The 14,349-nt window shown below is 40.1% G+C and overlaps 1 protein-coding gene across 4 annotated transcripts in view; it reads left to right on the forward strand.

Moving 5' to 3' along the window:
• The window catches only part of LOC144013834 (activin receptor type-2A-like), a 40,749-nt gene that overhangs the window by 9,139 nt on the left and 17,261 nt on the right, over window positions 1-14,349 (forward strand). For all 4 annotated transcript variants that reach the window (XR_013282342.1, XM_077513097.1, XM_077513096.1 and 1 more), the window contains 2 exons: window positions 8,573-8,780; window positions 11,215-11,348. Coding sequence is in view for 3 of the 4 variants with exons in the window: in XM_077513097.1 (XP_077369223.1) it covers window positions 8,573-8,780; window positions 11,215-11,348 (342 nt within the window). In the remaining variant the exon portion in view is untranslated. The remainder of the gene's footprint in view (window positions 1-8,572; window positions 8,781-11,214; window positions 11,349-14,349) is intronic.

Raw genomic sequence — 14,349 nt, forward strand, 5'->3', positions numbered from 1 at the left:
TTAATACTTGACAGCTGGCTCTATTCACAAAGCAATTACAGTGTCATGATGTACATTGTACAATAGTATATTTTAATACTATTGGCCTGAGCCATGTGCACGATTGGTTCAGCCCATGGAATAGTTGGTTGACTGGCTGGGCACTACTGTCTTCATCATCATAATAATAATAATAATAATAATAATAATAATAATATGATTCAGTTACTGGTTTGGTCTGTAACATGCAATGTCTGTAACGAAAGTGGAAGGAGATGATCCCCTGCACACAGGCTGGTCTCTAGTTGGCATCAGGCTGTGAAGTACCAGCTGTGAGTGATCTTTTTGTGTGTGTGTGTGTGTGTGTGTGTGTGTGTGTGTGTGTGTTGAGCAATCACATTGATCGACATGCCGATCATGGTACTTTTTCATAGAAATCAGCCAATCACGATCAGTGCCTTTTTTTTTTTTTTTTTTTTTTTTTTTTTTTTTACCAGCTAAAACTGCACGAAGCGCCTTTCGCTGTTATTCATTCAACATGGAAGCTGTGAGTAATTCTGAGGGAACAGAATTAATTGCAGTGTCCATTAATACATGTTAGGTTTGTTTGTTCCCACGGCCTCTGCGCTTCTTGTTTTGGTCACAGCAACATATCCCTAACCGTGCTTGTGAATTCTCACTATATTTTTGAGTTCACAAAATCTGGAGAATCCATGTACCGAGCATGCTGATTTTCACCGATCCGAACCATGCACTGGCGGTTAGGCCGAATTACAAAGCAACATTGTGTTTGGGGGCGGGATGCAGCTGTGACGAAAGTGCCGAAGCCATGGGAAACAAACAAACCTAACATGGCGACACCCGTGGACGAATGCATGAGCGCTGCAATTAATTGTCTTCTTGCAAATTTACTCACAGTGTCCTTTTTGAAGAAGAACAGCGGGACACGCTTCGTACATTATTATCTGGTAAAGATGTTGGCAATATTCGGGTTTTGCAAGGCAATGTAAACACGCACAGTAACCTGAATGTGCTCTTATTCTGGTTTTAAAAAACACAAATAAGACGCCTGAGTTAGCATTTCATAACCCGACTACCTGCTCATATAAATGCATTCAGAATACCAACAGAATACCTTGATTGAACGGTGCATTAGTTTTTGCTGTGCCCATGCTCTCATGCTCTCTTCTTGTTCGCTTATTTGGATTTGCAAGGAATCTTGGTCTTTGTAGTAACCAATTGTATGCGCAGCTCCATCCCACTCGCTAAAGGGGCATCACTTACATTGTTTTCTCCCCAGTGTTTTCACATTATTTTGTGTCTCTATGACGAAAACGCCCCTTTGTGCATATAATTAAATATGAAATACTCAAGCCGTGTAAACAGATGATGATGCAGCGAAGAACCCCACTTCTGGAGCGTGGAGGAAACCAACTACTTTATTTAGCGTTGTGAGTGACAGGAACTTTTTATAGACTGTAGAAAGTTAAAAATGAAAGTGACGTCTATTTGCGTAATTACGTTGTCCACGAGTTGCGATCCGAAGAGGATATTCCAATCAAGAACAAATGACCATGTAAACAAGACTCTGCCCGCCACGCATGTAGGTTACTTCGAATGTTTCAGAAACCAGAATTCTGACCTTAACCCGAATATTGACTGCATGTAAACGTAGTCAATGTCTCTGGGACTGTGTCCCTGTCATGCCTACGATCAAAGTCTGTTGCCTTTGAGTATACAGTATCTCAAATGCCAGAGAGGCGGAGCTTTTTGAATACCTGCTTGAGGCTTCTTTTGGTGACTGAAAACCAAATACTCTTCATTTGCATCAGTGCTTTCTGAAATCCTGCTGGTTGGTAATCATTCCCCCCCATTTTTGTCGGGATGGTGAGATTTTTAATCACTGCCCTTCCTAGTAATCAGTAACTGATAGGGATTGCTAAACACCAACCATAAACTTTGCAGATGGTTTGTTTATTCTCTGCATCTATATTTTCAAATATCTCCGGTTCGAGTCCAGGCTCGGACCTTCCTGGGTGGAGTTTGCATGTTCTCCCCGTGCCCGCGTGGGTCTTCTCCGGGTACTCCGGTCTCCTCCCACATTCCAAAGACATGCATGGCAGGTTAATTGGGCGCTCCGAATTGTCCTGAGGTGTGCGTGTGAGTGTGGATGGTTGTTCGTCTCTGTGTGCCCTGCGATTGGTTGGCAACCAGTCCAGGGTGTCCCCCGCCTACTGCCCAGAGCCAGCTGAGATAGGCGCCAGCAGCCCCCGTGACCCTTGTGAGGAATAAGCGGTCAAGAAAATGGATGGATGGATGGATATATTTTCAAATACACTTTATGACATATGCAGTATGTTCCCAATTTAAAAAAAAATAAAAAATACTGACATGATGCATTTTTATTTTGCACCTTATGACCAGTGTGTGTCATGAGCGGACACTAAATATAAAGATAGGCCTGGTGGAAGTCAGCCAGGTTGAGCCAGGTGTATAGAAAGTGGCAGCAGTGAAAGTCGTGTTTTAATGAGATCAAACATTTTTAAAAATACTGATGTTGGGTCAAAACTTAAACGGTGCAGCATTAAGTAGCTTTAAAGCAGATGTTAATCGAAACTGTCACTGAACTGGGCCCACAATCATCTCAAATGCACGCACACGGGTATAAATAGTGTGTCTGATGGCTTCCATGTTGTGCCTCCCTCTCCCACCTGCTCCCCTCTTCACTCATTGGCTGTTTGATAAAGACAAATGGTTTGTGCTGCCGGCGGATGATACAGCAACATTAGAGCAAATTCAATATACACTTTAGATTTAAGCCCAAGTGGCACTTAACACACCCTTCAAATGAATCCAAACAATTTAAACAGGGGAGCAAGTCCTTCTCTTGTACTTAGCGATAACAAGGCATTCTGAACGTCTCATCTTGAGAAGAATGTTTGGAATGTGGCGGCTATTTGCAACTCATGGCGCACAAGTGACACAGGGCTCACCAAACTGCTGTATTTCACGTTGAAGAACCCAGGCACTCCCATGACCTGTCCAGTGTCCTCCTCACCGGCGCTTATTGAAGCTGAGGCCAATGGGCATTTGTCGCTGCAGCATACCAGCGGGGATTAAAGGGATTGAATTTAGTCGCTGAGTATGGTGCTTTTTAATGCCCCCCTCTCACCATGGCCGTGGAAAGAGTGCAGCCTTTGTAACCAGCTAGCCCACCCAGCCACTGCTGCCATGTCACAACACCATCTGATCTTCAAGTCTGAGCCATTGGTGTGGTTACTGTAATGTTAGTGAATTACTGCGTAATAATGTTGTGCTCTCTCTGGTGCTTGATACCTGTGGTTGTCAGGCATCTAGACATGGCATAAAAACCCAGGCAAGATGCTACACTGAATTGTTGGGATCATGTTTGTTGTCCTTGGTCTGAAGGGAAGGGAGCAGAATTAATGTCTTGCAATGTTTTATGTCATAATCTTCCAGTTGTCTTTCCAAAAATTATGATTTAACTCATTTTGTGATTGAGGCTTCCCTCAGAGTACCATTATAACAGTGAAACCAAAGAAATGTTTAATCATCATCTCATCATATTACTTACTGTATTACATCTACAGAACAAAATGATGGATTACTAGTTTTGAAATCAAAAGGCACAGATAATAGTTTGTTCACTTATTGAAGTTACTGTCGAGAGAGGGTAACAATTCCCCGCTAAATGTAAATGTTATTACACTATTGATTACACATGACAATTTGACATTTTGGTACGGATTTTTATCAAGGATCATGGAAGTTGATGTACATGATTTGCTTTTGCGAGCTGCATAAATTGGTGTGGTGGGACAGATCTGGCTCGCTGGGCCTTGAGTTTGACACTTGTGCATTATGTGATCAGGATTTTTGGGGCTGATCAACAAAATGAAAAAATAAAATAACGGAATAACTGTCACATATCCAATGACAAAATGAAGCAATTAGTCTAGTTTAACTGTATATATTTTGAGTGACAGTGGGACATGGTATATGACTGCACATTCACACGACATAAGTATTAGGACTGTTTTAGGCCACTTTTTTCAGACCGATACTAGTAAGGATACTTGAGTCATTTCAGGCGCTGTATTTGTAGCAATCTGGGTACTAGTATTGATGATCAAAGGCCACACGAGCAAAAGAGTGACTTTCCATGCAGCAATCAAAATTATTACAACTCGAAATCTTTTATTATGTGGTAAGCCGCAGACGTATTATTCCACAAAGCCAATTAATTACGCTATTAATCGATCAGTGAATTAAGAACATTATGGCCAATTACAAAATGTGCATAAAATGCAAGATATTGGGATATTAAAATATTGTGGGAAGTCTACCAAAAATGTCTTGTACCAGCTGATTTGCATGTTGATAGCAGCGAAACAATGTCCACCCCTTCTTTGCTGGAAGATCCGTAAGAATAATAATAATAGATACCTTTGCTCCCTGAGCCCAACGGAACCCCTAGAGATAAATCTTTCTCTTTTCTGTATACAATACTTCGGTACATATATTATTAACTGTCACAATTTTGCAGCCAACCAAGACACAGCACTTAGAAGCTGAATGTGGCTCTATGAGCTAAATAATTCCTCTAAAACAGGGATGTCAAACTCATGTTAGCTCAGGGGCCGCATGGAGGAAAATATATTACCAGTAGGGATGGGTACCGAGACGGTACTTTTGTGCTAAGTATCGATTGTGACTCCCGCCAAACAAATACATACAGTTTATAAAGGAGGAGGAAAGCCTGCACACCCGGCGGAAGCTGGAAATGTCTGCTTCCCCGGAATCAGCACACGGCTGGGTGGGAGGTGTCGGTGACCCCACCGAATAAAATCATGACAGAAGGTAGACTGCTTCACCATTGTTAAGGTATATAGACATTGTAATTTGGATGTACACTAGGCTACTACTCTTGACTATATTTACAATCGTGAAAGCGTGTGGCCAAAATGTAGCGAGCCTTACAGACCACGTCTGGTGCAGTCAAACGATTAATTTGAACACAATTATTCTCTTTGTTCCCATCATGTCCCCTTCCAACTTTTTTTTTTACTATATTGAGTGCAAAGTGGGTTGGAACTTCAGACTCATGGTGCGGCGTGTGGCAGCCTTTATGTTCGGAAAAAAAACGAAAACCTAAATTATTAATTTATATATTTACTGTTTAACTTCGTTCTTGTGTTATTCATTGCATAGAACTTTGCTTTACACTTTTTTGTAATATTAATTTATCTGTATTAGTTATACTTAAGTAACTGTAAAATGTTATACATTTATTTCTTTACTATTCCTCTCTGGCTCATTTGTTTTAAATTTTTGTTACTTGTCAAAGTTTATATATTTAAAAGTAATTGTTAAATTGATTAGAAATAAATAACGATGAACATTTATTACACCCAAATAAATAAATAAAAAATTGGGGGGAAAAAAAGAAGAAAAAAAGAAAACGAAAACAAGAGCACAAATGTACCGGTATCGATTCCCAGGTACTGAGTATCGGAACAGTATCGGTTCAAATGTGAAAGGTACCCATCCCTAATTACCAAGTGGGCTGCATCGGTAAAATAACGGTATATAACTTGAAAACAATTGCCGTCATTTATATGCAGATTTTCGTGGACCAGCCCTAAATTACGGAGCCGGATCCAGCCCGCGGGCCGTATGTTTGACGCCCCTGCTCTAAAACTATATGCTCATTTGTGCACAGAAAAGCTGTTTTTACTGTGTTGTGTGGGAGGTTTGTCAAATGATTTTCTGATGAAGGTTGTTGTGGCTGCTGAAGCTAAGGAGCCAAGAGCTCTGTATACTGTTATGACCTCCACACCCTGAGTCATCAGTTCTTGATACTTTATGGTGAAAAGAAGTCTAATTTATTGTCGCGCGCATTCCCAAACAAAGCAGTGATCCAAATAGTCATACGTCATGGTTAGCCGTTTTTGATCTATGATCCGAAGAACACATTTTGTCATAACCAACGATCCTCACTCTTGGAGACAAACCATAAGATTTTAATGGATGAATCTCACTGATCGGTGCAGGCCATAACCTGATGTTTGGGGAACTCTGATGTAAACAACGCTTAATGTTCAGTGTATTTGGCCATATTGGTTTATTTGGGTATGTAAATATTGTGTTTATACAAGATTCAGCGATATGCACAATTGCGCATAAAGATGTCCAATATATGCAGGTAGCTCACTCGAGGAGCAGGCATCTTTTTCAGCAGCCTCCTATGAGTTAAGAAGTGGGTTTGGTGTTTAATTGTTCCCCCACTCAAAGTTGCAGCTAAAGTAGGTCACAGTTCATCTAATTAAATCTCATATTTGGAGGAATGAATGGTGCCCGTTGGTCAATTTGACTCCAGGGTTTTGCGCAATTGCACCTTTTTATTTAGCGATTGTCCATGACTATTCCTATTGATGCAGAACAAAGACTGACCTTTTTTTCAAGGAAAAACATTAAATTAAGCGCCTCAAAAGCTGTTTTGTCAATTGGTCTGACTTATTTAAGAGCAGCCACACGGCGCTCTAGCTGACCTTCCCTGTTTGCACAATCCATGCTCACAATCAGCCTGCCATTTTATTAATCACACTTGAAGATGATGCCGCTTCTTTCTCCTTCCTTGTGTGTTTTCTCACTCCACTTTGACATTTGTCAATGACACGGGGCAAACAGGATTTTCACATTCATTGATGGTGCTCATGCATGGACATCCTATCGTATGTCATTGCTCAATCAGCCCTGACATTATCTGCTTTAGACGACTCTGAGCTGAGCTGCTACTGGTACTTGTGGCCCGAGGATTGATTTCCTTGCCTTATGTCCGCCCTGCTGCCGCCACTGCTTGACCACCATGCTGCACTGTGCTCGAGGCAGCAGACCTGCAGCCATATTTACATCTATAAAGTATTCATATGAGCTTTGTTTAAGATTTCACCATGAGCTTCCTCTTTTGTGTTAGTTGATTGGATGAAATAGTAGTGGATGTTTATTGAAGAACAATTAAAAAAAAAAAAAATTTTTGTCACTTTTTTTTTTTTGTTTTTTTGTGACGCTTGTTCCAAAAGAAAGACCAGCCTCGAAAGGTGGTCTTCAGAATACAGTGCTATGACTTCACACGGTTAATTTGTTCTGTGACCAAGCTCATAATTGTATTTACTTGCACTATACAATTGAAATGAATTGAAATACTATGAATCCTTTCCAGCCCTCCAAAATCCACCACATTTTTACATTAGGTTTTTAATAAAGGAAAATAGCAATGTTTTGTAATAAAAGAAAATTGCAATGTATCATAAAATATAAGAATATAACATAATGTAAAAAAAATGCAAAAATAGCAAACTTATTATAGTATAATCAAACCAAAAGTGTCTCTCACGGAGAATAGTACATTCATGTGTTGTGCCTTGAATTGGTGACATCAGGAGCTGAAGGTACGCGGTTAATTCAGTGTTTTTAATTTTGCAGTGTTTGTGACTTTAGCCTGTTCAATTAACGTCTAAAAGTGCATCTGTGATTTTAATTGTATTTTTTTTCCACTACACTTGACTTGAGCAGTGATGTATTTGAAGCGTGCTAATACTAAAAATTTTGGCTCGCAACACAAAGCCAAAAAAAACAAAAAAAAACAAGTTACAGCTCTTAACTAATAAAACGTGTGAGTTGGGACACTAATAAGTTAAGTTACCACTGTTTACAGCAGAAGTTGTTATATGTTGTGACTTTATCATTGAAATTTCTGGTTACCTCCAGACCAGCACATTTGTTTGCTGTGTGCGCAGTACTCTGGCTGGCATATGAAGACAGGTCCCAGTTTCCCTTGTGTCCAAAACGTTAGCCTGCAAAACAAAAACAACAACACAGATATAACTCTTAATCCACCCTTTTAGTCATGTTGAAGGCCATTGTCACAGTGGCTTGTTTTAGATTTTAATGAGCTTTAATAACACAGGTCTCTTAATAATGAAGTTCTCTTGTGAATGTCCTTGTGACGATGTCAAATAATTTTTGTAATTGGCAGATTGAGTCGGTTATATTAACCAGGCACAAAAGATGATTCACTGTGTGCTGCAAGAAGGTGCTGACAATGTTTTTGACAGCTTCATCATAATAATGCCAGAATTTTTGGGTGCTCGTTAAAAGTAAACACTGGTGATAAACATTGTGCTAAATAAATTCTAATGCATTCATCTATTACTGTACACAGTATTTCTGTGATGTCATTTATAGGTACTCTTTTATGTTTGTGTTTACGAATATTGTTTTTAATTGTCATGGATAAACAATGCATATTTTTTCTTATCTAAATGCAAATGGAAAAAATTTACTATTGTCTTAAAATATTCTGCTTTGAGAATGTATTCAGATTTGTTTAGGGATCATGTCATAGTTTAAAACTGGCATTTTCTTTTCATTTAAAAATGTGCATAAAATAATAATAGCATGAATTAATATCCCCATGTTGATGGCCTCAAGTCATGCAAGAAATGTGAAAAACAATTGTTGGAAATGAGATTAATGAGATTTGCACTTTTGTTGTCTTTATCCTTGCCAGGTGCAATCCTGGGACGCTCAGAGACTCAGGAGTGCAGCTACTACAATTCGAGCTGGGAAAAGGAACGTACCAACCGCAGTGGCATTGAACCGTGCTATGGCGATAAGGACAAGAGGCGGCACTGCTTTGCCACATGGAAGAATATTTCTGGTACCGTGGAGGTAGTTAAGCAGGGTTGCTGGTTGGATGACATCAACTGCTATGACAGGTATGCTCAGGGAAATAAAAAAGCAAATTAACTGAAATCAGTTTTAGGGTGTATTCACACCTGCACTGTTTGGTCCACTTTAAACAGACTAGGCTTTTTTTTTTTTCCCACGCTGGTCCGGACCTTTTATGCATTTGTGAATACACACAAATGACTCATGTGGTTCAAACAACTGATTGATCATCCAGGATTGCGATCGGCCCTCATTTCCTTAATTTTGGGGTAATCGGTGATTAAACTGAAACCAATCTTGTCTTCAAATTTCCCTCCTCAGAGGTCTAAAAAAAAGTCAGCCACTTTTGAATAATAGGGCTTATCATATTTAGAGAGAGCAACATGTGCAGTTAAAACATTGCGTTTTTATTGTTTCACCGGTATTGTTGTTTTGCAATAAAACAAAATTGAAATATTGAAGGTGTATGGTGCAGAGACTGTCAAACGTCGAAATCAGCAAGTCAGCCAGAAAATTGTGGTTGGTGCACCCCTAATACTTAGTCTTCTGTCTAGCCACACTGCTGCCAGCATGTTGTGGGTCAGGCATGCAGAGCACATCTTCTCCTTCAGGTTACCTCACGCAATCGCTGACGCTGTTCCAAAATTAGAAACAGTGTGTCGCGGAACCTACGTTGAATGAGCTGCTCTTGACGCTCAGTTATTTTGCAGCTCGAATTACAGCTCAAATAGGCAGAGCAAGAATGCAGCACTTCCAATCGGAGTTCAATGTTTTCCTCCATTTCCAGGTTTGTGCTCTACCACCTTCTTCATTTCTTCTGTTCAATGAGAGCGCCAATCGTCACATGCGTCATGTTTACTGAATACGTATAGCTAACTTGCAGCATGAATATGAACTGCACCAAATGAAAAAAATTGAGTCAGACCAAAGGACTTATCTGGTGTGAATGCATCCGTGGATCAATTTTCTCATGTTGCTGCTCACATTTTTTGACCAAAAGACTTTTACATGGCACCGACTGCTGTGATGTTCTCTTCGAGAAGTGCGTTCAGCCAGGATTTAATAGCTCTGATATAGTCTGTTCTTTTAGTCCAACATCACTAGCTATTTCCTGGTGGCTGCCGAATTCACAGTCAATAGATTTGGAGCCTTATTTGAGACGGCGCCGCCTTCCCTCCCTGGAGAGTCCACAGCAAGTCTAGGGCGCCTGCTACTTCCTTGTCTTATCTGATGGCTATGCCAGTGTGAAAGACAGAGTAAAATACTGTAACTGTTTTGAATATATTTTTTAAGTATTTTCTATTGTGTAAAGGCAAGGAAATGGCAAGTGTGTGTTGGCACGTCGAAGGGCGTACTCATTCTAGGGACTTTGTGCCATGCTGCAGCCTACGTGACATACAATTTCTTTGTCCCTCCAGGATTTTTTTTACGATGTCCTCTCCCTCACTAGTGACATCACTCACACACACTCATTCACCTGATGTGTGATTACAACACATTCAAGTTGATATTTTGCAGTTTTTATTTTTCATTTTTAACACACGAACGCGCACAGACGCACGCGCACGCACACACGAATAACAGCAAAATACTACAAACATTGTAGCCTACCTACATTTTTTTTTGCCTTATTAGTCTCATGATGCTGGCCACATAGACTTGCATCAGCGACAAAATCCGACACTGGGCTTGCCGAATGCGGCCCGCAGGCCATACTTTGCCGAAGTCTGCTTTATACCCATAAAACAACCATTTAAAAATCTGTGAAATACTGTAGTGAGGACGCGAAAGGTGAACTGTGATGTCGCAGGGATTCACTGTAAAAAGAATGCAATGCTGTTAAATGAAGCGATGCCACTGGTAAATGGGCCGATGCCTGAATGCTTGAATGACAGTGTATGTACTACATACTATGTAGGACTGGAGACTGGACAGGGAATCTATACCAACTCTGGCATGACATATTGTGAGTATACAGTACCCTATGAGCGTTCATGTGTGTGATTATGAGGTCCTGTTGAGAAGCATTTTCAGCCATGCTTGTTGTCATAGTTACTTATGTTGTACTCAAAACTGTACTCCTAAATGTCCTTGATGGATACATCTTGAACTTGAATGGCCGCGAGTGTCGGAGGTTACTTGAGAAAGCACAATGAAATATTAATTCAAAGAATGAATGGAGTTATTTCAGTAAAATAAAAACACGTCCATTGTAGAAGGTGATCACTGCTGTGCGTCTATCTGCACTCATTTGTATGCACACACCATTTGACGTTCATTTACTGTATCTTTTTATTATGTTTTACTCCGGCTAGAGTTTAGATTTGAGTAGCCATTCAAAACAAAGTATTTCTTTAAAAATGAATGTTGTTTTTTTTTGCTGCAAATTGGTGATGTCATGTCATATTTGGCTCAGACAAATCTTTGAGTATGCCATGCATCCTTAGTGTATATGTTTTAATTTCTCCTTGGTTTCTGCAGCAATGAGTGTGTGGAGAGGAAGGAGAATCCCGACGTTTTCTTCTGCTGCTGTGAAGGCAACATGTGCAATGAGCGCTTCCTGTACGCACCTGATACAACCCCTCAAAGCGACACGCATCAGTCAACAGCCTACAGTATGTACTGTCAACACTCTCTCTTTCACACACACATACACAGAGATGAGGTGTCATGTCAGGTAATGGTCATTTACTTAGTTGAGAATAATTTGTACTCCCACACATTTAAATATCCCATTGACTTCAAAATCCAAAAGATATTGTGAAATACTTAAACACGCTCAGTCGCTCACCTTGAGAGTATCGGTGTTTGCTGGATGGTCTACCATCGTTATTTGTGGGGCAGCCCCCTTTGTCGCTGTCTAAAAGGAGTTCATTATCCATTTTGAATATTTTAATTTATCGTCAGCTGTTGTCTTCTTACCTTTTAAAAAAAATCATGCTTTTATTGCACCATTCTTGTGTAAACCTGCCCCGCTACAAATGTGCCTTGGTGAAATCACTGCCGTTTCCTGTCCCCACACGCACATTACACTGCACTCATTCTTGCTGCAGCTGCAGTTTACTTAAACATCACTCCATCATGGCAGTTGTCATTAAAAATGAGATTACGAACATTTGCCTTAGGTTGTGTGTGCGTATACGTTGGTTGTGTACGCGTATACGTGTATCATCTGTGGGTGACTTTGTGCGTCCAGATGTCAGTGGGCACTGTTTTGGCAACCTCTAATCTACACTGTTTAGTTTAGTTTAGTTTATTCATTTTTTCCTTTCGGACACATTACAGTTTACATCAATCACATCACATCATTTGCAACATTGACATCCGAAAGAAGGGCTGACGGGTAGAAGCCGAAGCTTATTCGAGACCCGTCCCCATCGACCCATTACTATAACGCATCAATCATATACATTATTTAGAATAGACATGAATTTTTATCGTTATCCAACCCATACTATCCCAGACACTGCTCGCTCAGTTCATCTTGAATGTCCGTGTGTAGATTGTGGCTAGTCCCAGTCATTTAGAACACTGTGGTTTCAGAAATACAGTGGCACCTCAAAGGTGGAGCGCACTTGACATAGGAAAGTGAAAAATTCGTCTTAAGTCCTCAGTACAATATTAATATGTTGACAAATCAAAGTGAACTGGCACAGACCTTCCAGGCACAAGCTCTAATCTCCCTCCGGCGTTTGTCACCACATTTGTCACTTGACTTCAAAGTTGAGGTTGAATTTATTGTCTTTATGTTTTACTTTTCATAGCTGTACTTTAAAAAAAAAAAAAAAAGTTATGACAGTTTGGCATGTTAGCATGGATGTGCTGTTAATGTTTCGTCTGTGTACAAACATTGTTATAAAACAATCGCCAGCCCCTTGAGCCATAAAAAAACAAACAAAACAAAAAAGGCCTCAAGACACTTCGTTATTTATGAACACTTAGGCCTACCATGCTAATCTATTTACAGCTGGTTGTTATGGTGGTACGTAACTTATTTATTTATTTATTTATTTATTTATTTATTATTTTGAGGTAACGCATACTGTGAAAAGTTTGAAAACCACTGCTCCACTGTATTTATATTTGGGTCCAAAAGAGTCCTGACCATGTTGGTTGTACACACGCGTCTTCTTCCCGCACAATGATGATTGAGGTCAAAGTGTCTTAATGACGACGAAGGTTCGATCTGGCTGAAACCATGTGATGGTAGGACAGGCACGGCCAGCAGGCACCACCCTGCTCCTGCAGGGGTCAGATACAGTTCAGAGCTCTGTTATTTTTGGCTTGGGGATTAAGTGATGTCACAAGATGGATTTGCTCGTCCTGCTGCGTGCATGTGTGTGCATGCATTTAAACTGCCCTCTAAAAATATTGGAACAGTGAGGCCAATTCTTTTATTCTTGCTGTAGTAAGTAGGCTGTTCATTTGAATCTGACACGTGAAGATAAATGTGTGTGACGAGATCGACATTTCAGCTTTTGTTTTCAGGCATTTAGAAGTAGATGTAATTCCCAACTTAAATGAAAATGCGGTTGTAATAATCCACTCACTTTTAATGCTAACAAAAGTATTGAAGTGTTGTTTTGTTTACCAAATGTATACTTTTACCCTCATTGTTCAAACAATAAATAGTGCTTAATTTTTATATTTAGTTACAGGTTTTGGTTTAGTTGTGGTATGTAACCAACATTCAAAATGGAGATCTATCCAAGGGTGAAAAACACTGTGCAGCTATGCAAACATAAATAAAAACCTTGCATAAACAGTGACCATGGTCAATACAAGTATTGTAATGTACCGAAGAAGAAAGAAACCACTGGTGTACGAACTAACAGATTTTTCATTCAAGGATATAAGTAGCAGCTGGTGAGAAAAATGTTACGAGAGGTGTAAAGATGGCCCAAAAACAAATGTTGGTGACATCAGCAACTCCAGAGGGCAGTGGTGAAGGTTTCACAATTTGTTTGCAGAAGACTTCATGAACTAAAGTACAGAGGCCACAGCAAAGAAAATGGGAAGGCAAGTTCAGAGACAAGCTTAAAGTGACAGCAACGTGTAAACTCAACTTTTTGGAAGTTTTAGCCATGTTAAAATGCTAATTCCTCATCAAAAACATCACCGAAGTGGTGTTTTTGTCCAATCTCCCCTCTGAGAATTCAAGGTCATTCTGCTCTCTCCAAGCACCAGCCTATCCCAACCTGAAAAAATGAGCTGTTGGCACTTTTGATGTCATAAGGTGTGGACACACCCCCACACCGCATCTGCGGACTAAACACAAGCCCACTTTCTCCGAGACCTCCATAGGGACAAAAGTAGCCTTTATCTATAAACATTCTGTCCAATTGAATTCAAAGCAATCAATTATCCTTCACATTTGCAAAGACAAAGTGCAATGACAATTGGCTGTCTTAAAATCCCAGGTAAGCTTCTAGCTGACACTTGCGTAAAACACATGCGCTCCTGAACCAAACTGAATGAACAGTGTAGTGGTTAGAGCACTCACCCTGTAAGCAGCAGGTACCTGGTTCGAGACCAATTCAGGTTTGTTTGTCAGTTTTTTCTCCTTCCTTCCTCTCTCTTCTTCCCTCTCCTCCTCCACGATTTCCAGTGACAAGG

The sequence above is a fragment of the Festucalex cinctus genome, chromosome 2, assembly GCF_051991245.1.
Source record: "Festucalex cinctus isolate MCC-2025b chromosome 2, RoL_Fcin_1.0, whole genome shotgun sequence".
Lineage (NCBI taxonomy): Eukaryota > Metazoa > Chordata > Actinopteri > Syngnathiformes > Syngnathidae > Festucalex > Festucalex cinctus.